The sequence below is a fragment of the Etheostoma spectabile genome, chromosome 3 (assembly GCF_008692095.1).
Source record: "Etheostoma spectabile isolate EspeVRDwgs_2016 chromosome 3, UIUC_Espe_1.0, whole genome shotgun sequence".
NCBI classification, from domain to species: Eukaryota; Metazoa; Chordata; class Actinopteri; order Perciformes; family Percidae; genus Etheostoma; species Etheostoma spectabile.
The window spans coordinates 24676126-24702021 of record NC_045735.1 but is presented as its reverse complement, the minus strand read 5'-3'; the positions used below and the strand labels follow the sequence as shown (position 1 = coordinate 24702021).

At 40.4% G+C, this 25896-nt stretch overlaps 3 protein-coding genes across 6 annotated transcripts in view; 2 read left to right on the top strand and 1 right to left on the bottom strand.

Moving 5' to 3' along the window:
• The first annotated feature begins 925 nt into the window (after positions 1-925).
• On the top strand, positions 926-6974 carry sarm1 (sterile alpha and TIR motif containing 1). Its single transcript, XM_032512300.1, has 8 exons — positions 926-2060; positions 2786-3404; positions 3510-3722; positions 3829-3920; positions 4002-4328; positions 4465-4654; positions 4999-5120; positions 5457-6974. Exons 1-8 carry the CDS (start codon positions 1591-1593, stop codon positions 5566-5568), a joined length of 2145 nt encoding a protein of 714 aa, XP_032368191.1. The 5' UTR covers positions 926-1590; the 3' UTR covers positions 5569-6974.
• A 1391-nt stretch (positions 6975-8365) lies between these two features.
• slc46a1 (solute carrier family 46 member 1) lies at positions 8366-12342 on the bottom strand. Its single transcript, XM_032512308.1, has 6 exons — positions 11768-12342; positions 10389-10780; positions 9786-10264; positions 9354-9437; positions 8895-9051; positions 8366-8729 (listed from the first exon to the last, which is right to left on the bottom strand). The coding sequence occupies exons 1-6, from the start codon at positions 12083-12085 to the stop codon at positions 8675-8677; spliced, it is 1485 nt and encodes a 494-aa protein (XP_032368199.1). The 5' UTR covers positions 12086-12342; the 3' UTR covers positions 8366-8674.
• Positions 12343-12564: 222 nt separating this feature from the next.
• foxn1 (forkhead box N1) overlaps positions 12565-25896 on the top strand; it is a 27470-nt gene continuing 14138 nt past the window's right edge. Inside the window, exons 1-5 of one of the 4 annotated variants that reach the window (XM_032512301.1) lie at positions 12565-12836; positions 15545-15612; positions 17211-17328; positions 17423-17576; positions 20586-20719. In XM_032512301.1, coding sequence (XP_032368192.1) covers positions 17487-17576; positions 20586-20719 — 224 coding nt within the window. In that variant the 5' untranslated portion in view covers positions 12565-12836; positions 15545-15612; positions 17211-17328; positions 17423-17486. Of the gene's footprint in view, positions 12837-15125; positions 15613-17210; positions 17329-17422; positions 17577-20585; positions 20720-22457; positions 22530-25196; positions 25365-25896 lie in introns of those variants that run through there. The other 3 variants (XM_032512302.1, XM_032512303.1, XM_032512305.1) reach the window with 3 other exon arrangements.

Sequence of the window (25896 nt, the reverse complement as noted above, 5' to 3'; positions counted from 1 at the left end):
GAATGGGACATATTGAATCCATGAAATACTTGTGTCTTCTGACTTAAGGCAGTCGCATTTATCCCTCCTGTTGTCCTCGGGTCAAATCTGACCCCTTTAAAAAAATGTCTATATCTGAAATATGGGTTTCTTTTTAACTAGATTACCACAAAAAATGGATTGGATTCCATACAACGCTCTTTGCAAATACAACTGATAACTTTCATTCCTGACTGAACTCATCTGTACGTTCCTCTGATCTTAACTATTAGTCAAAATAATTCATAATTTCTGCTTTTTTAACTCAAATATTAGGTATAATTCTATATAAATGAGGGTTATTGACCATGACTTCCATAAAGTAGTGTAAAACTAGTGGTAGTAAGGTGGTGTTGGTGAAAACTAGAAAAAAGTCTGAAAAAGGGACAAAAATGTCAAATCTTTGTCCGTTTTTGACGTGGGAGGACAACACAAGGGTTAAATATATTTTCTATACGTCGAAAAATTCTGGAATCAGCATGTGGAACACCTACCACGAAAAACAGTCTTTGTCAAAACAAGTCTAAACAACATTTGCTACACTACTTTTTTAAGAATTTATTTTTAATGTTGTAAGTGGACTAAGTATTATCCCTTTTATTCATCATTCAATGAGGCATTACAATAAAAAATAAGAAATCTGGATCAACTGAAAATGTCCCAATGCTTTTTTATTTCCCCTTTAACAACAATACACCGTGATATTTACATTTCACATGACCAAAATACATGGGTGGAGTTTGCATAGATTTCCCCCCTTAATTCATTAATTATACCCATATGCTAACAATTTTTACACAAATTGTATACAGCACATTTTAGGAAACACTGATTGTGTTGCTCAGAGGGTTTTCTCTTCTTCCTCCAGCAGAGGGCCTGTAGGGATTTGTTTACAACAATCCCAGAGCATGATGCGCTCTGACCGGCTGTGATGATGCAGGGACGAAACACAGGAGAGGGGGGGGGTCTTTTCCTGTTCATGCGGAGCAGAATCCGGAGTTAGTGGGCGGTGCAGACCCCTGAAGATACAGAGAGCCTGCGGATGCGGACCGAAGGATGCGATAGCTCGGAGGCTGATGTTGGAGAGGGGTGTCGTATTCTGTCTTTCTGCAGGGAGACGTAGGCTTCGGTGCGTCAGATAAGGAGTGCGATTCTCCTTTGTCTCCAGAACAAAGACAACAACAGTCGGTTTTCTTGTCTGGAAAACAAGTGGATTTGCTCCCTACTCTTTCAGTTTGAGGCCCTGTGTGTTGAGACTTTGCCTATTTAAGGACACTTCAGCAAAACAGATTCAGTTCAGACATTAAGTCCTCTATTGGTCGGTGGGGTAAAAGAGACAAAGCAGCAGCTGTTGACTATGGCAGACATACTGTGACCTCCTCAAGATCTGCTTATGAGTATTTATGGGCTTACTGTCAGGGAGGACATCGACTTGAGAGAGGTGATGCAATTTGGTGAAAGCTGTCACTTTTGATTAACAACTGAGGCAGCAGGCTGGACATCTCTGACAGGGAGAAGAAGAGAGGCCTTTGGAAACAAACCCATTTCAACATCCTCTGACACTGCCGGTAGATGCTGTTGTCTCTGACGCTCTTGCTGTGGAGGCTCTACCGACAATTCTTCATCATGTTCAGCTCAGACAGACTTACAGTCCCGGAGTATGTCAGCCGGCTGCAGAGAGGAAGGAGCGGCTCCGGTACGGTCTCCGACCCCAAAGCGGTCTCTCCGGGCATCAATGCGGACGTCAGGGCGGTTCTGGACTCCTCAATCCCCGCCCTGCGCTCCGCCATCAGAAAGCTAAAGTCATCTAAGGAGACGTCCGATTCCGATGAGACCCGCAGTGCCATCGCAGAGCTCTTTCAGCTGGTGGAGGAGGCCTGGGTTTTGCCCACCGTAGGCCGTCAGGTGGCCGAGGAGATCTGCAACCGGATCCGGCTGGATGGAGGTCTGGAGCTGCTGCTGCAGCTTCAACAGACACCTGCCGTGGAGATCACCTATGAGTCTGCAAAGCTGCTGGAGCAGATCCTGATCTCAGAGAACAGGTACAGTGTGTCCGGGGGTGGACAAAATAACGTGGACTTTTGCACAGTAAATACAACAACTTTGCAACAAACAAAAATGTTCCACTGTTAAAGATTTTAAAGTGTTCAATCCCTGTTGAAATTGAGTTATTATTCTCATGTGGGTTCGAGGCCTTACTTTGTCCTTCATTGCATCCCATTGCAGTCTGTTTTTGTACAGGGATAGACGAAAACACGTGAGCAACCTACAAAATCATGCAATACAATTAAATAGAAGGGGTTTCTGCCATCAGATCAACTAATCATTACAACTAAGGTTATATCAGGGCTGTTTTTATTGGCCTGTAAATGTTAAAGGAAGTATTCATCTTTTTGTGTCCACTCCTAATGTTGATTTTAGGGCATATTTCTGAGTGCTCAAATTATTATATATACTAAACTAAAATTGATTTAATTTACAGTGACATCTCATCCTCACATTTGAAAATGTGGTAACGAAAACTGTTGCTTTATGAATGAATTAAATGATTAATCAACAGTCAAAACTGTCCATTATGTCGATCAACTACTTCTGTTAATCAACTAATTGTCTAATCGTTTTAGCCCTAGTTGATTAATAACTTTGTGTTACCAAACTCACCTCACTTGTTCAGAAGGCCTACTTGTTTACTTTTGCAGTCAGTCTAGCATGCATCTTATTGCATGAGTCAAGTTTTGTCATTATATTTACACACTTCTGTTGACAGAGATTATGTAGCACGAATGGGTCTGGGGGTCATCCTCAACCTGACTCGACATCAGGAAGATGCACAGCTGGCTCGCAGTGTCTCGGGGATCCTGGAGCACATGTTCAAACACACAGAGGAGACGTCTGTCCACCTCATCTCTAACGGTGCCCTGGATGCCCTCCTCTTCTGGTGCCGGGGTACAGATCCCACTGTGCTGCGCCACTGTGCTGTGGCACTAGCAAACTGTGCCATGTACGGAGGCCACCGCTGCCAGCGATTGATGATCGAGAAACAGGCAGCTGAGTGGCTTTTCCCACTGGCTTTTTCTAAAGAGGATGAACTCATTCGCTTCCACGCATGTCTGGCTGTGACTGTGTTAGCTGCAAACCGAGAAATTGAAAAAGAGGTGGTGAAATCTGGAACCCTGGAGCTGGTGGAGCCATTCATTGCATCTTTGGATCCAGATGACTTTGCCCGCAGTTTATTGGACAGTGCAGACTGCATGCAGGGTAAGACAGCAGCTGATCTTCAGCAACTTTTGCCATTACTGGATGGCACAAGAGTGGAGGGAAAGTGCATTGCAGCCTTTTACCTTTGTGTAGAGACCAGCATCAAGTCTCGTCAGCGCAACACTAAGGTACAATCACGGGCCACGTTCCATGTAGTTAAACATTTTTAGCTAATAAAGTCTGGTAGCTTTGTTGTGACTGAGTTTTAATTTGTTTTAATTTGTGCTTTCAAGATATTTCAAGAGATCGGAGCAGTGCAGAGCCTAAAAAGAATGGTCATGTACTCCAGTAATGGCACAGCCTGTGCCCTCGCCAAGCGGGCTCTGAGCATGATGGGAGAGGAAGTGCCGAAACCTATCCTGTCATGTGTGCCCAACTGGAAAACCTCTGAAGTGCAGACCTGGCTGCAGCAGGTTGGCTTTAGTGCCTATTGTGACCGTTTCCAGGTATGTATGACAGTATTATTACTCAACAAAGCAAAAAGCATACAAATACAGGTATAATGATCGATTATACAGTATGTCTGACAATTCTAACTATCTTGCTGTACAGGAGCTGCAGGTGGATGGTGACCTACTTCTGAACATCACGGACCAGGAACTGAGCGCTGATGTGGGCATGACCGCAGGCCTCACTCGCAAGAGGCAAGTGGTACAAACCTTTCAACACAATGAGCAATTTAACACCAGTCTGACAAATACCTCTGTTCTGTCTCATCCTTGCAGGTTTTTGAGAGACTTACGTGTGTTGAAGACTTATGCCAACTACTCCACATGTGACCCCAACAATATGGCTGATTGGTTAGTTGAGGTGGACCCTCGTTTCCGTCAGTACACCTACGGCCTTGTCCAGTCGGGAGTGGATAGCAACAACGTCCAGAGCTTGACCGATCTGCAGCTCCAGAATGACTGCCACATAGACAACGGAGTCCACAGAGCCAAAATACTCTCTGCCAACCACAGAGCCTTAAAACCATGCCACACAGATGCCCAGCCTGCAGGGCCCGACGTGTTCATCAGCTACCGTCGGACTACCGGCTCCCAGCTGGCCAGGTCAGAACTGAAACAGGATAAGTGGAAGAATTCAGGAAGAAGAAAGAAGTTAAATTAGAACCAGGGCAAGGGCATTATGCATGTATAGTAAAACTACATTTTGCACAGATTTTCTTGTTTCATTCCCTGTCCCAAGCCTTCTGAAGGTGCACCTGCAGGTTCGAGGATACAGCGTCTTCATAGATGTGGAGAAGCTGGAGGCCGGTAAATTCCAGGACAAACTGATCCAGAGCGTACAGCGGGCGCGGAACTTCATCCTGGTCCTGTCTGCCAATGCTCTCGACAAGTGCATGGGTGACACTGACATGAAGGATTGGGTGCATAAGGTCAGAGGTTTTCCATTCTCTGCATGTATGGGACTTTCTGTTGAAATGTTAGGTCTCACTTTTTGCTTAAAACTTTCACTCCACTGCACCTTTAACCCTTATCAAGATATTCTAAATTTAAATTGCTACAGCAGCTGCTTGTGGAATTTTATTAGTCCTGTCACATTCATATTCCCTGTCTGAGCTTAAAGCTAAGCTCAGTTAAAATTACATATCACATACTCATTGCAGCTGAAACATGGTGTCAAATGATGAGATGATGTTTTACATCTGTGCTTTTACTTTTTGTGTCTGGACATTTCTAATATTGCATAAACTCAAAAGAAGTCTTGTTAATCTTCCAGGAGATAGTCACAGCCATGGCTGGTAAGAAGAACATAGTTCCTGTCACAGATAACTTTACGTGGCCCGACCCCATGTCTATGCCGGAGGACATGAGAGCAATTCTTAACTTCAATGGCATCAAGTGAGTAACTGTGCACTGTAACTCAAATTAAACAGGCTTTGCTGTGAAAAAACATGTTTTTTTTGGTTAAGACATCAGGAAATTCTCACATCACTCATCAGATGGCTGTGTGATGTACAGTAAAATCCCTTTCTCAAGAGGTTTAACAGCTTATTTACTTTGATTTCTAATCTTTTAAAACCCTCTTTTATTTCTGCAATGAATCATTTATGAATATAAGGGTTAACTTTATCGTTTGTGATTCGTGTTTAGGAGATCTGTAAAACACTCATTGGAGACAACTGATTTGCTTATAATGCACGTAATCAAATGCCTGTCGCCTTTTTCTTGACACAGATGGTCCCATGAATATCAGGAAGCCACGATTGAGAAGATCCTACGCTTTCTAAAAGGACACCAAGACCAAAATGACGGCCCAGACGCCTCCAAAGGGCAGAAAAAGAAATAACCTGACATAAGCAGTTTGACCTCAGCTATGATAACTTTAAATGATTCCAATTCCACATGGCCTCTGGTGAACAGGCCAGCTTTCCCTGCTCTGTCCAAATGCATGTGAAGTGAATTTGATCATATTTAGCTTACATGCTCACACAAATACCTAATAAAAATTGAACTAATATATTGCAAACAATAACTTAAAGTTAAAAGGGGATTTTAGATTGTAGATAATCAACTGTAAGCCTTTAATGATAGTACCTTCATACTGCTGTATATTTGTAATCAGGTACAGTATACGCCTTCTGTCGCTCAGGAAAATAACTGTGGTAAATCAGCTGTTATTGGAACCCCAGCAAAATCATCAAGAGGAATTTCTGAAGCATCCACTAATCACAAAAAAATATGCAGAAATCTTTTCTGTTTATCATACTGTACATAGGACCAAAGCAGATCTCTGATCTTACTGACATTTGTGTTTTTTATGTTTGGGTCGTGATGGAAAAGAAAGCTATCCTAGCAGATGCATTAATTGTTCATGATGAGATTATAATTAAACTGGAGACATGACCCATATTGTACAGAAATAAACATTACATGCTGTATAACTGCACCCATCATTTCAACAAATACAGATCATAGGAGCATACAAGCAACTAAAAACACCCATGTCGTATCAAACATTTCCTTCCTTCTGTATAGTTATTTTACCCGTATGAATCGTGAATGAGTCTTCAAGACTGCCGTTACAACATACTGTAGTGTACCGGTAATACATTAAACTTTGATTTTATACTGTTGACTAGACGTTTCATTAACCACAGTGTTAAGTCTGAGAAGTAATTATTTGTTCACTTTGCAATGGATATTTGATCCTTGTTCCCTCAGTGTATTTTAATACAAGCCGTAAAGTAAAAGCAAAAAGAAATCCAGCAATATACAAGACACACAGAGGCTTGTGAAACTATAAAACAAAAGTGGCAGTTCACGTTTTAACGTGTAAAGTCAAAATTCAATCAAAAGATGCATTGGCTCACATATTATTCTATACATTTATATTACTAAAGCCTGAATGCAACTGCTATTCTGCAGGGTTTTTTATCTGATCTTGCCTTCACTTATTTTTCCTCTAATAACCTCATAACATTAATTAAAATGTGTAATTGACATGAACTGTTAAATTTAAAATAGTAACGCAGGATTCATTTTTATCATGTTTTTTAATCGGCTCAGTATCAAACAAACAATTTTAAACATGGTGAAACGTAAGAATGTAAACAATTTAATAGTGAAATCCTTTGTCTGAACTTCATCTTTATCACACTTGACATGTTAACAGAAGCAAATTGAACCATCGTCTTTATAACAAACTATTCAAAATGTTCCAGTTGCAATCCCATAAATAAAATGATTGCAACTTATAAATATTGCACAACTGATGACAACAAAGAATGGACAGTGAGTCAGGATTTGTTACACAAAACGTTTGAAGGATATTTTGGAAACTAATCTGCTGATCAATTCACAGAAGCAGAGTTAATACTCCATTTAACCCCTAAACTTCCCTTTGTGCATTTTAAAGCTGATTTGGCAGCTCTTGTTGCCTTACTGTCGATCTAGGACCTGACCCCTGTGTGTATGTTGGCTGTGGGCCTGTGCTCTGGGACTATCCAGTGTTGTTTGTGGTGGTGGGAGGGGGGTTCCTCAGGGAGTTTAGCCTATGGCGGGAGGAGGGTCCTGGTGTAACTTGGTAGTCCCTGGCTGCCACTACAGCTTCACTCTCTGCTGTGGATTACTGATAGTGGGTTTGGACATGTTTGGCACAGATGATATTTTTGCATATTGTGATACCATGAATCTCAGATACTAACTTTACAGTTTGAGGGTTCTGTAACCGACAGTAGTGGAAGAAGTAATTAAACGTTTACCTAAAGTAGCAATGTTAAAGTTAAAATGTTACTCTGGTAAAAGTACAAACATACTTAAAATACCAAAAGCAAAAGCACTTATATTAATGGATTATTATTAATTAATTAAACCGACTCATTACAGTGTACATCCCGTTTATGCTGCAGCTGGTAAAGGCGGGGCTCATTTCAACTACTTTATGTACTGTTCGGTAGCTTGTGAATTATAACGCCATGGGGTTAGAGTAAGGCTTATCTAATCTGAACCTATATAAAAAAACATCACTAAATACAATATATTTAGTAACTTATGTAAACAATTTGTAAAAAATACAATGTTTGCCTCTGAATTTTAATGCAGTAAAATAACTTTTAAAGACTACACTGAGGTGAATAGATAGGATAAGGGTGTGGTGGCTGAAAATAGACCGATCTTCTCATGGCTCCCAATTTGTATTTGTTCCAAAATGTAATAAGTTTAGGATGGTTCATTATCAAACAAATCATGTATCTTCTAAAAAACACAAGCTTCACTTAGTATATGTGATCTTGTGAAATATCAATAAATGATATTTGTAGATCTTAAACATTTCTCAAATAAAAACTAGGTTATATCGCTTACCTTCCTTTTTGACCCTCTGTGAAAACATTATGTTGCAGCCATGCTTGATGAGGAGTTCTTGGATTTCCTGTTAAGGTTAGCACCTTAACATGTAGTGTTCCATTAGTTATTCATTAGTATTAATACATTCAAAGTGTAAATGCAAGGTACATTCTTTGGCACTCATTACACTGTATTGAAAATGTTTTAATTCACAAAATGAAAGCATGTATCTAACCTTGTTTGTTACACCATTTGTATGAATGTTGTGATAAAACATCCAAGCTTGTGGTGACTTTTTAGGGCCAGCATAGTTTTAACAAAGCCCAAAGTCTCCATTATCTAATTATTAAGACAAAAAAGGTTTAACAGTCATGTCAGTCAAGAAAATTGATTCTTCATCCTCTGGTCCTGATTACTTTAGTGTGACTAGGAAGAGTTCCATCGCTGAGCTAGTTAACAACAGTCAGCTGTGCCAGACCAAAGGTCTTTCCCAGCACCACACATGGACATGATGGCTGTCTTTGTGTCAGTGGTGCTCTCCTCACAGACTGACACCAAGAAGCACTTTAACTCTTGGACAGGTTCCTGCCCTCTGACCTCTCATCAGGTCAGGATGCTGAGGAGTCTCTGTGGTCTCTCCTCTGGTCTAAACATTGCAGGGTCCTAGAAATACAAACATGAAATAATTTATCCAGCTCATCTTAATAAGAGGGGACATTGAGTTTTTTGTAATGTGTTTATTGGAAATGTATTGCTTTTGGAACTAGAATTACCTAATAAGAAAACAACAACAAAAAAGTTTGATTTAGTCAATAAGGCAACACTCACCCAATAATTCCAGTGGGGATGAAGAGGATGATGGCAGCAAATAGGAAGGGGAAGCCCTTCATGAAGTGCAGTGTGGCTGGGTAGAGAGAGTTGAAGATGCCACTGCCAACCAGAAAACATAAGCTCTGCACACAGGCAACAGATGCAAAAAGGGCACCTAGGAGAAAGTACAAACACACAATTATGTATACAACCTGCAGGACACAAGCAGTCCCTTGTGACAAAGGGACAAGTGCAACTGCACCGAGCAATATAATACTGGTCTAAGTAGAACAATTAAAATTCACTGACTACACAGCTGACATACTGAGCTAGCTCTCATTTCAATATGCATGCGGACCATTTGGTACAAATACAATTCTCACATCTTAAAAACATTGCACAGTTTGCGGTGTTAAAACAATCTGTTACTAAAACATATACTAAAACATTAGTATTTGTGCATGTTCAGTAGCTGACCTTGTTCTGATGGGTCCACCAACTTGGAAAGTTTAGACCTGAGCACAGGGGTTGTAGCCATGAAGAGGAAACACAGACCATAACCTGGTGACAAACAATTTTACAATTCTTTTTAGACCTTTATTGACAGGACAGCTGAAGACATGAAAGGAGAGAAAGACAGAGAGAGAGAGAGGGGGGGGGGATGACATGCAGCAAAAGGCCGCAGAGCATTTTCAATTTCAGTGTAATGCCATTAAATGGATAATTAATTGACATAACCATAGTTGAGTCATAGATATAGTCATCTCAGTTGTTTTGACTTCACTTTTGTTTATGAATAGACATATTTCAGACAGAAACCCATAGTATTAACCATTCAAATTATTTTAAAAATACATCTGTCAAAAACGAAACATCTGGAGGTCACTAAATCATTCTAGATTCTCTCACCTGTGAACATGAGCTGGATGGTGTCAGCTACAGAGAAGACAACCAGCCCGATGATATTGGAAGCCAGACCCACGAGAGCCACCCAGGAGTCTTCCAGGCAGCGCTGCATGATCTTCAGCCCCAGCAGACTGCTAAGGTAGGCCAGGTTCTGAGCGGCTGATCCGTAGCCAATGAGGGCTGGCCCCCAGCACAGCGGTGAGCTCAGCTCATACAACACATACAGCTCCATGCTGCCAAAGTGTACAGTCACCACCAGAAAGAAACACAGTGTGTACAACCACAACTTGCATCTGTGAAATCCTCTATCTGCCTCACTGTTACTCCCTCCTGTTGAGAAGAGGTGCCAGACAGCTTTATAATGGCGAGAGGTGAGGAGCTTGGCACTTGGGTCTGGCAGGACAGACTCACGGACAAACAGGTAAGCGTACAGAGCCGAAGCCAAGCTAGTAGCCAGCACCAGCCAGAATGGGTTGATGTACCTAAGGCAAACAGGCAAACAAGTATAATGGTAATGATGACCAATTTAGATATCCTATTTTGAGTGAACTGGTATGAATGACACTTTTATAGTCATGTGACTGTGCACTAGGCCACATTTCTTACCCTTGTGCCCGTCGCCACTGCCCTCCGATGATGCTGGCCAGCATTCCTGCTAGGCCCAGACAAGCCTCCAAGACTGCCACTCTGAAGGTGCGGGACCTTCTGTCGCTGGTATCAGCCACATATGCAAAGCAGCCTGCCAGGATGGCGTTGAAATCACCCGAAAGGCCACTAAGCAGCCTGCCTACTAAAAAGTAGACCACAGGCAGCTTCAGATACATCACCACTAGGTAAACCACTGCTTGGAGGGCAAGGCCTAGGTTGGGGATGATAAGGACAGGTCTGCGCCCTGCAAGGTCGCTCCATGAGCCCATGAGAGGCACCACCAACAGGCCTATAGAAAAGCCCCCAAGACTGATGTAAAGGTTCCAGTGGGCTGTCAAGGTTTCCACCTCCTGCAACAACAACAAAAATTGGAGTACAACCCGGTAAGCCACATTTATCAGCGGAAATCAGGAGATTAAGAGACTCAAGTTCTTACTGGTTGGTATCCTATACTAATTTTAATGACATTTACCTTACATGCTAGATGTTATTTTGTCCCTAACTACATGTGTATAACACATATGTCAAGAATCTGGTAAACATGAATGAAAAACTGCTGATCTATCTATCCAACTAACCACTTCTAAAAGTTCTCATTTAAAGCATCAGTTAACCCATTTAAATTGTGCATGTTCACCATTACCCTGTTGCTTAGTTTCAACCTGTGACTGCTGTTCCTCTTTGTCATAATTGCTCAATCCGCATCGCAGTTCTTTTTTTTAATCTATGCATTTGCATTTGCAAATGCATAGATTATATGCACAGATACTATGCACAGACCATTCTAGTGTGACCATGTAACACCTGTCCTGAGACAACAGAGGAAAATCAGCATTTCCTTGGACCACAGTTTTAAGTTTTCTCCCCCCTGTGATAGTTAATGATCAACACAGCTAACGTTAGCTATCAGGAGAAACAACAGGATTACCCTGTTAACTAGTTACCTTGCTAACCAACAAAACCGTTAACATGGCTGTTCGGCAGGTTGGATAAATGACAGTAAACAGCTGACAGGTATATGGCGCCTTTAAATATGTAAGGCCCTCTTAAAAGAAGTTGTAAATAGCTGTTTTTTTGTCATAGTGTCTCTTTATATACTACTTTTATTGTAATAGCGGTTACATCTGTTCTGTATTTATGTTCTTGACTGTAGCAGTAACATTACGTTACCACCATACACCATGGCATCTTCCTTGCAAGTGAAAACTTGCTTTAGTAATAAATGTGATGAATTTCTTATTCAGATGAAGTGAGCAATTAGACTAACAGCAGCAGAAATATGAGTATTTGTGAAGTAACGCTAACTATTAAAAGACGTTGACTAGCTAGCTTGCTACCGTTTGAAGAGGGTCAGTGGGCACAGAGCCGTTGTTGCACTCCGAACTCTTGGAGCCGTTGTAGCCGAGGTCCTCGCTGATGCGATCCCACAGATACTGAGTGGAAAGAGGCGACTGCAAGGCCAGAGAAAACATGGAGAGAAACAACACTGGCTCCACGGAAACCGGCAACGAGCATGTAAACGGGGGTCGTCCGCAGCGGGTGGTCGGTACATCAGCCTCCTCTTTGTGAACACACGAGTCGGTGGTTTCATCGTCCGTGGATGTGGCGTTGAACACTTCGCCGGGAAGGATCGCAGCGGTGTCCAGCTCGTCCATGTCGAACTGTAATGCTAAACATTAACAGTGGAAACGTAGCTAACTTACTTTACTTTAAGGGAATTTGAGCCACAGTCTATGGTCTGCACACACATCCTGTTGCTCCATAGGCTAACGTTAGCCGTGAATCATTAGCTAGCTAGCTAGCTTATGGAGTTTGTTTACGCTGCTAGAATTTTTGTTTGCTAGGCAAAGTTTTATATTGTATCTATCAGCTGAGCTGAATAAAGGAAGTGATACTGTGGCCAAAGAGCTAGCTATAGTGTCTCTGCTGAGGTTTAACAAGCGTGAACTCAGCAACCCCTTCTGGACGAAGAGGTAAACTGCATATTTTGTCAACCGGCCAATTCAAGCAGAGCTGCAGTCGGTCTGCAATGGGTAAACCTGTGCCTTTAGAGTTAGACTGTTAAAATAAGATCTGTGCGGATAGTTTTTGAAACCGTGCCCTCTTTTTTGTAAAATGTGCCCAGCGGGGTAGACTGCAAACAAACGCCAAGTAGAGACCTCTTCCGGCTGCAGCCCTGCATCTCTCTCACCTCTTTACACTATTCTGTCCTCCCATTTGTTCTTGTGAATGTGTAATTTTCCCAACAACAAAAATATAATATCTTTATCCATCTTATTGGCTTTAAAACAAATAAGAATATCTTCATCCTAAAATTGAATTGATTGCCCAGCTTTCCTTCTTATAAGATATGGAACATCAACTCCAAATATTCTAGTATACATACAAGTGAAAGAACAATTGCAAGTAAGTACAAGAATATTTAATATCAAATATAGATCTCTCTAATGTCTTTTTGCTGGATGTATTTTATGCAATATCTTAAAGGACTGTAACTTTGTTATTATGACATAATTTGTCTCCAATTGACCTGATTTATTTTTTTTACCAATTAATTTCTCAAAAAAGTGAAGCCCAAAAGATTCTTTCTAAGGGTAGAGTTACTTCTTGTTATTATACTTATTGATAGTTATTCTTGGTTATTTCAACTCCCCCAAGGAATATAGTACTATTAAATGGATGGATCATTGAAATTTCAATTACTGAACCACCAAGGAGCTGCAGCACATTCTTTGGCATAGCAACAAAAAATATTGCATATTCTGTTGGCGTGACTGGTGAGCAGAATTTGGAGAAGAGCATTAAGGAGTTGTTTACCAATCCAATAGCATTATCAATCCACTTTCAATAATACAGAGATTTTTTTTATATTGATTCATATTCTTGTTATTCCAAATGTAGTAATTGGTTGGTGAAAAATAATGTTTGTAAATTAATTTCCAGGCAGAGCTTGTTAATGAAAATTTGATAACTTTACAGGTAATCTATACATTTTGTAATCACATTTGAGCAGAAACTTAACTCCACTCTTTAAACTAAATATATATTTAGGGAAAGCATTCCAAATGCTGCTCTGTTCTCTAATCAAATGAATTAACCATTTCACCTCGAAAGTGTTATTTACGATTCCTAAACTTAATACTTCTAGACCACCATTTCTTCTAACCCTAACCAATGCCCACTCCCCATGCCTAAACCTAACTGTAGCAGATCAGATTCAGGACTGCCGGCCCTGCGCTTGCTTAGGCAGCCCCTATGGGCGGGACATATGAAAAACTTGGCTGGCATTTTAAATTGATGACCTTGCTAATTGTGGAATTTTAAACAGGAATGTGGGCGAGCCATTTTCAAACAGTTGAGAAAAAGTGCTGTCTGTGGAGAGAAAGCTCAATTTTTTTTAATACTTTACTATACATCTTACACAAAAAACTATCTAACTGACTAAGGGATGAAAAAATCCCAAAAAGCTTAATAGGGGCTCTTTAAAATATCTGGACTTTATGTATGACTTATCCTTCGAAAAGGTCATTTTTATTGATTAATCTGATGCTCATCAACTAGCCAAAGTTGGCCTAGAATTTTAAAATGGCGCCCAAGAAATAGAACAAAACAGCAAATCTTAAAAAAGTAGATGATGCGTGACGAACAGTTTACTTTGCTTGCATGGTCATGTAAGATATCTCCTTTTAAATAATGTGCACAGTTGTCCCATTAAGGATGTACCAGAGAAACAATTAGACATCAACCAAAATACAATATTATCATCATCATTATCATCATTATTGTTAGTTCTAATTGATAACAGATACTTCATAAATGATTCATCATTTTGTCCATTCTCTGTCTTCTCTCTATTTTCTTTTTGTTTTAGTCACATTTACACATTTAAAAACATGGTTATGATACTGGTTTCAATTACTTTGTATAACTGTTTTGATAAGCCCTCAAAGTCTTTTTTTTTCTTAATTTTCATTTTTTTCTGAGTCTCTAAATGATTATTAGGTAAGTAAGTCCGAACTGAAATTGACTTCTTTTTTTCTTTTCTTTTTTTAACTGAAAGTTTTTGTTCCCGTGTAGTAACAGGCAGGGACTTTGATGGTAAATCAATACCAACTAAGGGTTGCCCTATGCAATTAAACATGAATCATCAATCATCATTTCTCTCTCTTTTCATCCCATGCACACAGTGGGAGGAGGATCTGGTTTGTCTACATGTCAGCCTTTGTGGCAGGCTCTTCCAAGGAATCAACACCATGAAACGCCCACACAACTGGTTTTCTACAATGCCATTAACCTATTATGTAATGCAACTTTTTTTTTTTTTTTTTTACAAATTGCACTCTATTGTTCCTATCAGGCATTGTCAGGGGCAATTCTAGGATCAGACCTTTAGGGGGGCTCAGAGCCTAATGAGAATGTGACATGGACACAGTGTCTTGCAAAAGTGTTAACCCCCCCTGCTAAATCAATAATGTCATTAGCCAATAATCTCTGCGCTAACTATTGAACAACGTCAGCTAATGTTTTTTGACACTATTAACACTGATGGAACTAAACCTGATGCTTTATAAGTCACAAAAATAATGACCAACTTGACACAATGTTCTAACATTTAGCAATTTTATTTGCTTAAATTTCAATTTGGGTTCTAATCTGCATCTCACAACCACAATCCTGATCTCCCTCTGACAGATTAGAGACTGAGCCGAAGGGGGGAGTCTGGCACAACCACCTCTGATTGGCCAACACTACGTTTCTGTTAACTATTCCTTGACTGGGTTACAGGTGCGTAGCATTAGAGACAGAGACACGAGAGATTAAACATGTTTCAAGCCCTTTGAACCTGTAATTGTTTGTCCTCTGTCACTAACAGACGAGTTTGAAAACTCTCACTTGCAGCACCAGCATTTTTAAATTATGATTTTATTTTGTCTATTTTGGGGTTAAACATCTTAAGACATAACAAACCATTTCATGAATTTGTGTAATATGTCCTGCTCACTTTAACAACCAGCGGTTAAGCTTTTTTTTTTACCTGTAGGTGTGAAAATCGTGGTAATGTGTTGTTGGTGGGCCTTTTTAATAATCACCATTTGTTTTGGCTTGACTGCAAGGACCAGCCCTAGCTCTTCAAAGCTCTGTTTCCCTGTCACTGAGTGATGAAGTTCCACCATCTGTCAGAGTGAGTGTGATGTTGTTGAGTGTTGGTGTTTTCCCATTACATTCCATTTCCCATACAAAATGTATTAGCGTGACACAGGCTTTTACCTCAATTATTACCCATCAATCAGCTGATTAACTTCCTCAATACATGGTGGTTGTTTTTGTCGTTGCTGTCATCCGTTTTAATGTACAGGCTTAGCAACACTGGCAGAGAAGGCGCATTCAGTGGCCAGTGTGTGGTGTAAGATAAACTACTTAAATATTATTATAAGGAGTAGGCCTATATGAAGGAAGTTTAAGTTATCTTTAAAATGGAACCATTTGAAAATAGTGCAAGGAAAAAATGCCAATGCATGTTACGTTTCACTAAGTTTCTGGCAGAGACATTAGCATATGCAACAAAGTGAGCAGGTCAGCTGGCATGTTTCTGATAATTTTGTCTGTGCGACCGATACATTGGTATACATATCTTAATATAAAAAAGATGTATACACAAATTGACTGTGTACCTTTTTGAGGATCACAACAACAACATATCAGACATAAAAGGGCTTGCTTATGTGTTATAACCATAGACCGTTATACAGTTTATGCTTATAACGCACAAGAAGGTGGTTCCCATTTTAAGTAGTATAACTCCATTTTTACGCTGTCTATTTGTTGAGCAATGTTGATAAAATTAAAATTAAATAAAACTACATAAATTATCACGTTTTAAGAAGAATAAAATTATTTGAAGCAAGAAAGCAGCAACTTGATCTCTTTTTTGGCTCTATTTGTGCATGTCTGGTCAGCACAATGGGAAGAGTTCATTCACTGTTGCATCACATTTTATGTTTGCGGCATGGTAAGTCTGTCACATAAAGATGATAGTGCAGTTTTCTGTCCTATCTATCCTCTCTATCTGTGTACTATAACAGACATAGATACAGTCAATAACTTTTATTGCCTGTGTGACAACTCATCCTGCTGATTCAGTGCTTTCTAATAAACCATATCTCAACTTCTTCCTGAGTTGTAGCCTGATAGCCCCAAGGTCAAGACTGTAGAACTGTACGTGCTGGGCTGTCTCTTAGACAAATCACTTTTGTATCAATGAATGTATTTTTTTTCTCTTTTGGTAACTTAAGTTACGCATGTCCTGCTCCTGCCTAAACGTAGAAATCTGTGTTGGTACTTGTTGTGTTTTGTACACAGAAGAAGAGTGATACAATGATTTTCACACACACTCACACACACACACACACACACACACACACACACACACACTTGGTTAAAAGGTACTTTAAGGTGCCAAAGTCCATTTCTCACCATGGAATTGAGAAAAAACAAGTTTAAAAGAATAAATCCAGCTCCAACATTTTATTTAAGATTTTCATGGCTCATCTTTATTTTTATGGTCACAGCATTGCATTGTATCGTATGGTATTGTATTGTATTGTATGGTATTGTATGGTATTGTGTGGTATTGTGTTGTACGTATTTGTAGACAAAAAAACTTGGCTTTTCTATAGTTAGGTTGGATATATCATTATTTATGACTGTCCTAACCATTAGTAGAAAATAAGTCAGCTCTAAAGATTCCCTTTTGTCTACTTTGTGTCCTTATTGTAACAGGGCCCCCCCCGCTGAAGCCACTTCACCTCTGCTCAGTTGGGCTGTCGTCCATTAAAAGATGCCTTGGAACATTGTTTTGCTTCTGAGTGGAAGCTTAGCATTGGCACACGGAAGTGAGGTAATGCAATTGATCATCAAGTCCTCATCTTTCTGAAGATCATCCTTTTATAAGTGTTTAGACGCTGATTTGTCTTTTCCAACCTTGAACAAAGAAATCTAGACTTTCTTTGTGTCCTGGAGGATGTTCGTTCATACCGCTGCAGAGCACTCCTTCAGATGCCATCTCCATCCTGCTGTGTGTGCTGGTGGCCATGTTCCCCAAATGGTCCGGCAACCACCAACTTTCTGCTAATATTGGCCTGCGAGGTGAGACAGGACACTTCCCACTCAATCTTTAAACAAAAAGTTTGACATTTTGGGAAATATGCTCATTCCCAAATGAAAGCCTAGGGTTCAGTGACCTCCTGGTGTCTTGACGTAACTTTGAACTTGCCAGACAATCAAGGGCGGACAAATAAACTGTTGTTCCTGAAGAAACGTTTAAAGCATGTAATTACCTGTTTTTTTACTTTCCTGTTTGTGTGTGTGTTAAACAAATGAGAAACAAAAAATAATGATTGAGCTTTAGAGCAGGGGTTCCCAAAACTTTCAGCCCGCGACCCCCAAAGTACGGTGTCACTACTCGGACCCCCCCCACTATAAACAGTGCGCCAATCGCGCACGCACTACACGCGTATCCAAACATGAGCATATTGACGACACAAAATAACAAAACCGCATGACATTATTCTACAGTAATTTACTCATTACTTTAATTTGAACTAATCTCACCTAATGGTGGATGTGCAGTATGTTTGGAGCACAGCAGTTAAAAAGCTCTATATTTTAATTAAATAGTTTTTATATACTTCCACACTAGGCCAAAAAATAAATAAAATCCCTTTTACCTATTTCGGCCTACAGTATTCGGTATTTCGTGGTGTTGTTTTGGTAAAACCGCTCTGTTGGGGCCCCTACTCTTCATCATTTACCTGCTTCCCCTCGGCAATATCTTCCGCAATTTAACATTCACTTCACTGTTACGCCGATACACCCAGCTCTACCTCTCCACCAAACCCTCGTCCACTCTCCCGCCCACTTCCCTTACGGATTGCTCTGAATAAAAATCTGCTCACCCAAAACTCCTCAAATTAAACCTTAATAAACCCGAGTTCTCCTCATTGGCACCAAAGCCACTCTTTCCAAAACAACGGTTTTTCTCTCACAATTGACAACCGCTCCGTCTCACCCTCCCCCAAGGTTAAGAGTCTGGGTGTCATCCTTGACAGCACATTATCCTTTCAACCCCATGTCAATAACATTACCACGTCTGCCTACTTCCACCTACGTAACATCAATCCGCTCCGCCCCCCCTTACCCCCCACACTGCTGCAATCTTGTCCCAGTCTCGTCACTTCCTCTCGATTTTTGCAACTCTCTCCTCTTCGGTCTCGCTCACAAATCCCCCACAACTTCAATTGGTCCAAATTCAGCTGCCGCATCATAACCGAACCCCCTCCATCCACACATCACTCCTGTCCTCCAACGCTCCACTGGCTCCTGGTCCAGTTCCGTATCAATTCAAAATCCTCTATTAGCATTCAAGGCCATCCACAACCTCGCCCCCCCATATTTGTCTGATCTCCTCCAGCGTCCCACTCCCTTCCGCTCCCTCAGATCCTCTTCCTCCTAAACCTGTCTGTCCCCCCCGCCCGTCTCCAACCAGTGGGGCAGAGCATTACCGCTCTGCTCCCCGTCTCTGGAACTCACACCCCCCCAAATCAGAACATTGATTCATTCCCCCATTTCAAATCACAACTAAAAACACATCTGTTTATAACTGCCTATTCCATTAAATGTCTGTTGCTCCGCCTTTTCTGTTGTATAGTATTGTTTTGCTGTTGTTATTTTGTTGTTGTTTTGCGATATATTTGTTTGCTGTGTATAGTATTGTGTTTGCTGTTGTATATATTTGTTTTGCTGTTGTATAGTATTGTTTTGCTGTTGTATGGTTTGTTTTTTGTTTTGCTGTATAGTATTTGTTTGCTGTTTGATAGTATTTGTTTTGCTGTTGTTAGTGTTTTGTTTTGCTGTTGTATAGTATTGTTTTGCTGTTCTTATTTATGAATTCCCTGTGCGGCGTCCTTGAGTCCATGAGGCGTCTTTAATAAATGTATTATTATTATTATTATTTTTCTTTCGCACGGTTGAAGATGCAAATTGGTTGCTTAGTTACCACCAGCGTCTCTGTCAGAGAACGTCATAAGCGGTCTGGATAGCAAGGGTGGGCATCAGCGATGGGCCGAAGGTAAAGCCCGGGTTGGTAACGCTGCTACCACCGTGAGTACGCGGGGATGGACTCCGTTCTGGACCAGGAGGCAGCGCCGGCGCTCGCTCTGTGGAAGGAGCGGTACACGGAGCTAGATGGCCGGTGGCTGCCTACTTTTTATACAACTTTATACATCCTCAAACTGCCTGAATCACACACACTCCTCTCCAAGGAGCACCAGCAGGGACATTGTCTGGAGAGTTCAGGCGCAACTGCAGAGGAGCTGAGACACAGGTTAGAGGAGGAAGGGACAGGCGCGTCCGACCGGGGGGGGGGGGACGCGGTCCGAGGAGCAATGCGCACCACGCAGACACCAACACGGAGCAGTGACAGGTTACGTTAGGTTATAAATGTTCAAAGAAATACTTTTAGGTGTTATTTCATGTTACATACCATATTTTTCAGATGTGAATGGAATATTACGTTTTACTATGCCATGATATGAGTTATTAAGCACCTGGGCAACTCAAGTGTATAATTAAACACGTTAATTTTACATTTTGGTGTATTTAGTTTTTCTAAAGATATCCTAACACAATACCTGCATTAAAATTGCAATTAGGTATTTATCATGACAGATTATAGAGTTTAGAATCTGCGCGTCAAAATGACCGGAATCCGGCAGTTGTAGTGTTAATGTTGGAGACACTACTCGGAAAAAAGAAAATCAAAACAGCTGTTCCCTTTTTATTTAGTTGCTTGGTTTATTTTAAATTTAGCCACTAGTTTATCTTGTGTTAAAATCATAGCTAACTCTATGCTATTTCTAATCGTTTTTAAATTTTTATTTTATTTCTGGAAATCAGCTCGCGACCCCCCCTCTCTGGCTCGCGACCCCCCTGGGGGTCCCGACCCCCACTTTGGGAATCACTGCTTTAGAGGTTTTGGTTTGAGAGCCAGGCTAACTGTCTCCCCCAACACCATTGCACCCCCTACCATGGGGCACTGAATATTTAAACGTGCCTGTTTTACCATGTTTTTTTCTTCTTCTTTTTATTATTATCCAGGCAACCACTATCAAGATACATCCACTGTCACATATCCCTGCAGTATCTCTGCCTCGCTGGCTTTCCTGCTGCCTTCAGCCACTCTGCCCAACACCATCGCCTTCTCCTACGTTAACCTTAAAGTTATGGACAAGGTAAGAGCTGTCAGAAAAGATAGAGACCCCATAAGTGAGTGTGTTGACATGTTTTGGATAAAGGCTCATATCTAGTTTTTGGATAAGCATCTTATATTAATCCTCATGTCTAATCATTAAGATATTTTTTGTGTAAACACCCAGTATTCTGAATATCACCATAGAAACTACGTTCAGGCAGACTGAGCAGCAAATATGATCTGTAGCTCGACAAATTGGTATTAATACCTACTAGGGAGAAAACACCGTATTGCCTTTTTCCAGGGTTCAGCTATAATTTAAAAATAATAATTTAAATGAAACAGTGTTATATTATCCTATTTAAACGAACAAAATTTAAACCAACATAAAGAAAACACCAATGATTTTGTTTTATATTTGCATACTAATGTGTCATATGTATCATTATGTACTATGTTTTAACTATTTCACTCCGGTACATGAAGTGTTGTTATAAAACGAAGTGACAACAGAGAGCGGCAACTGCTTCTATAAAAACAAAAATACTTTTAGGCTGCCAAATATGTAACTATTACATAATTAGATATTATTACTATTATTAATACCTAGTAGAAACAAATAGTTCTTGTGTGAGTATTTTGAGCTCCTCTCACTCTCTGCCTCGCTCATCACTCAATTCTTCCAACACTGGGTGTTAGATAGTTAGATATTCTCTTTTCTTTGAGTTGAATCACCTTAGATATTGTATGATTGTTATTTCAGTTCAAACTAAGTTTTTATTTATTTAAATTTTTTTAAATTCAGAAACCATAACAATTTTCAAACTAGTCACAAACAATACACTTGGACATAGGAACGTGTCCCAGGGTCAAAAAAGGGAAAAAAAGGGGGGGAGACAAAGCAACACATGGAGAAACAGACACACACAAACGCATACATGAACAGACACACACACAGACAAACACAAGACAAGGGACCAAACACTTGTGCAAGCTAAAGTTCCGGGCTGTAGCCTTGTGCTGCAGGGTGGTGAAGTGTGTGCCGGTGAGGTCTGGACCTTTAACTTGCGCGAGTGTTCTGTCCCTTGTCTTGTGTTTGTCTGTGTGTGTGTCTGTTTATCATCATGTTTATTTATTTTCAGGTGTTCCATGTATGCGCGCCGTGTAGAGTTCTACATAGACTACATCCAAGTAGGAAAGGGTCCACGTGCAGATAGACAAGTCGTGAGGTGGTTTCCAACGGGTTGCAATCCTTTTCTTTGCAGATGTAAGTCCAGCAAACAGACACATCTGGGTTAAACAAAATTGCTATTTTGTGCTCTCTGTCAACTACAGAATATTCAGTTTTCAAGAAAATAAATCTTTGAAATAGAGATACTGCAGGATCAAGGGCTAACTGTTGTGTTTGGTACTGTTAAATGTAATGTTTGGGATCAAATCTCCTTACCATCCATAGGATTAGTGCCACTGGGTCCTCCCAATTGATTTAAAATAAAATAAAGGCAAATCCCTTCAAAAGGGTCACTGTGGGAGAAATACAAAATGATTGAAGATAAGAGAAATCAATTGTAGGCACTTGATTGAAAACATTTCTTTGAACTCTGGCTCTGTGCTCCGTATATCTGCTGTATGTTAAGAGCATAAAGGATTTAAAAATGGTGAAACTACAGCACACAGAGGTCAGATGAGTAAGCAGTTATAAAATCCAAAAGATTTGTGTTTAATCTAGTGACCATTCATTTGGTGAAGACTGAAAGACGACAACATTCAAAGGGAAACTATCACTTTTGTTGAATTAGTTCTCACAGAATAGAAGTTGATCAAGGTGCGATGGATGTCTTTTATCAGAGGTAAGACAACAATGTTATCTCATGATATCTTCTGTCTTTTCTAATTTTGATATCTCTTGGTCTTTTCCCAATCACTGTCCACATCCAATGTAAGCCAGTCCTGTCCCAGTTTGTGTGTTGTGGCGTGGATAAAAGGCATACATCATGTAAAATACAGCAGTGAATTTTCTTTGTAAAAGCTCAGGTTAATTGTCAGTATTTGGTTTAAGTCTCAGGTTACTATTACCACCACTTGCCTGTACTTAGCATTTATGAACCTGTTTATTAATAAGGTTCCTGTGTGGGTAATGAAATGGAAATTGTGAATATCACATACTGAGAACAGTCATTTTGGGGAGACAGCTGCACATTTTATTACAAAGTATCCCTGGGACAGGCAAAGTCATTGCTGAATTTATATAACCTCACCCTGAAGCCAAAAAGTGAAATATTCAGTGATAAAACTTGCTGCAGTGACAAACATGTTGCTTCATGCTTTTAATGTACTAGGACAGACAGGTTACAGCGGGGTTTCTTTAAGAGCTATCATAAATTATTACACAGCTTGGTTGAATACTTGATTCTGATTGGTCTGATTGGTATGCTACAGACTGTTGCCAATTATAACAGACCATTGCCACGGACAGAGCTCTGATCATAGACTCTGGCAGACCATTTTTAAATCAGTACAATGAGCCTGAGGGGTTGTATTCGCTATAATGACCAGATTGCTATACACTATCATGCTTATTACACGGCTAATTACCAAATAAATCAATATTTTTTTATACAAAACATTAATTTAAAAGGATTTTATTGATTAAAAAATGGTTGTATTGCTTCCGCTAATGAAAATAATCTGTTCCGTCTCTACTGTTAGAGCACTGCGTCCATAGCAACGTAAACTCTATAGCCGTTGATGGTGAAATGAGACAAGGTGAATGTTCTGTCACTGCAATTGCGCACACATTGTGATGGCAGAATATCAGCCAAATCAATAATTACTATACTAATACATCTATGGTTTTTTCAGGGACAACAGTCTTATAGTACATCTATGGGGATAACTGGGTAGTTACTTAGCTAGCTTGCTTATTCCACCTTATTTTAATGCTACACTGGTTTTAGAAAATGAGCCAAACAGCCGACTGGTGAACAGTGGATGGTGCTGATTTCAGAGACTGATAAGCCATCGAGCTAACTAGCCAGCCCCAACGCTATTATAGCCATCTTTGTAGAAACTGCCATCAGCTGTCCTTCCAATGAAATAGTCTGCCAGCAGCAGGGAGAAGGAGGGGTGAGCTAGATAGGGACTGGGTTGGGCGATATGTTTAATATGCCTCTGTCAGCCCAGCAATCGGTGGCAGAGGCAACTGACGTTACCCCTAGGGTTAAGGTAGGGTAGGATTAGACTTCTTCTGAGGCAGACCATTAAATTACCTAAATAAAATACTTCTACTACTACTACAAATGTAGCTGTCCAGGCTTAAGTTGCCGTGTTTTCATCTAAAGAAAGACTGCAGAATGCCATGATTGACCAATCATCAAGCCGTCTAATAATTTGCAATGATAACCGACTCGCTCTGCATTATTCCTTACGTCAACACTTGGACTGATGATGGTAAAAAAAAGTTGTCACAGGTGTGGCTCACTTCAATCCAGGGGCTATGTTGTAATGAAATGCTGTCATTCATTTGTCTGTACCCACTCCATGGGTGTCAGAGCCATTATATCAGGGTAGGAGAAGTCCCGCCCTATTTTTTCCGCTGATAAGCACAGCTCTCCGGCCAAAGCCAGATCACCCTCGTGAGTAAGCTAACCATGGAGTTAACTAATACTCTATTTGCATTTTTGCCAAAGTGCTGTTAGTGATCCCCGTTTCCCAAATTCTTTTTTTTGAAAGATTATTTTTTGGACTTTTCTGCCTTTATTTGACAGCTAGGTGTGAAAGGGAAGACATGCAGGAAATCACCACAGCTTGGATTCGCACCCTAGACCTCTGCGTTGAGGCATACACCTCTCGGTACCCACTGATCCAACTCGGCCACCTGTTTCCCATATATTGATTTAAAAACGATTTTACTGATAAAAAAAATGGTCCTCGGAGTCTATTAAAAAAAATGTTGTACAGATTTAACAGACCGTAGAATGATAGAATGATTGACCATTCAGAATCAAGTTTTCAACAAGACTGTGTAATAAGTAATTGATGAATAATGTTGAGTGAGCTGCTCATTATTGCGGATTAGAAACATGCTGGATGTATTAAGAGAAGAACCTTTATATGGTGATGTGTCATCCTAAATCAGCCTGAAGGGGTTCAATTTGCAATAATGACGGACTCATTCTACATTATTCCCTTGTTGAACTCTAGTGGTTTTTGACAGTTTAAACAACGTACCATGTTACTGATTCAGAGTGAGTCACATTGGATTGCATGTTTACAACTTGTCTGCTCTTACTTGTATTTTCATCCTTGACAAATTACTAATAATTAAAAAAGGTGGGTGGGACTTTAAAAATGATGTTCTCATATGACTGACACCCATGCAACGAACTAAGCTTGCAACTGCTTTCCTGGTTCTTTAGGAGGATGGAATAGGAATCTACCTGCATAGTCATCCTCTACTTCCTAATCCCACCCCTCCCTCTCTTACTTTATCCTTCTTTTCTCTGCCTCAACTACTCTTTGAGCCTCATGCTGCCACTGTAAAAGTTTCTGAGAGGAACTCAAGTTTAAATTTCTCAAGAAAAATGAAAATGAAATACCTCCCTGGGGAGCATCTTTAAACGTGCGTAAGAGATGCCTGATGGTTAGTTTGACTTCAAATCCTGCAGACCACAAGACCCTGATTGGTGGGTATGTCCATTCATCATGTGTGTCATCTTCAGAAACAGAAATTTCCAGTTTGACTGCTTCTGTTGTCCAGAGGAGCCAGTGCTTTTGGTTTTGCTTTAGCTGCAACTTTGCTTGTGTTCTTGCATGCTTCAAATGCACAACTGATTCTGCCTGCATTTACTTGTGCACACCTTGGTTTGAAAGAGCAACAGTTAAGTGGAACTTGATCAAATTTAAGACAGTCTTTGCCATGGGCATGCTCAGAAACCAGGGCACTGTGCCCGCTCTCTGCCACAGGCTGTGATCAGTAGTGTATCTTATGTCCCGTTTGGACAAGTAACTATTCAGTCAGTCAAAAAAAGACTGATGGAAGGAGGAAGAGAATGTGCTGCCAGCTGCCAATGACTGCACCAGTAGATTTGGAACCTGTTGTAGCAAGTTTTTCTTTCTGTACATCTTATGGCTGGGCTAGCCTGGACAGGTGACTCACACGCATGCATATGAGCACACACACACACACACACACACACACACACACACACACACACA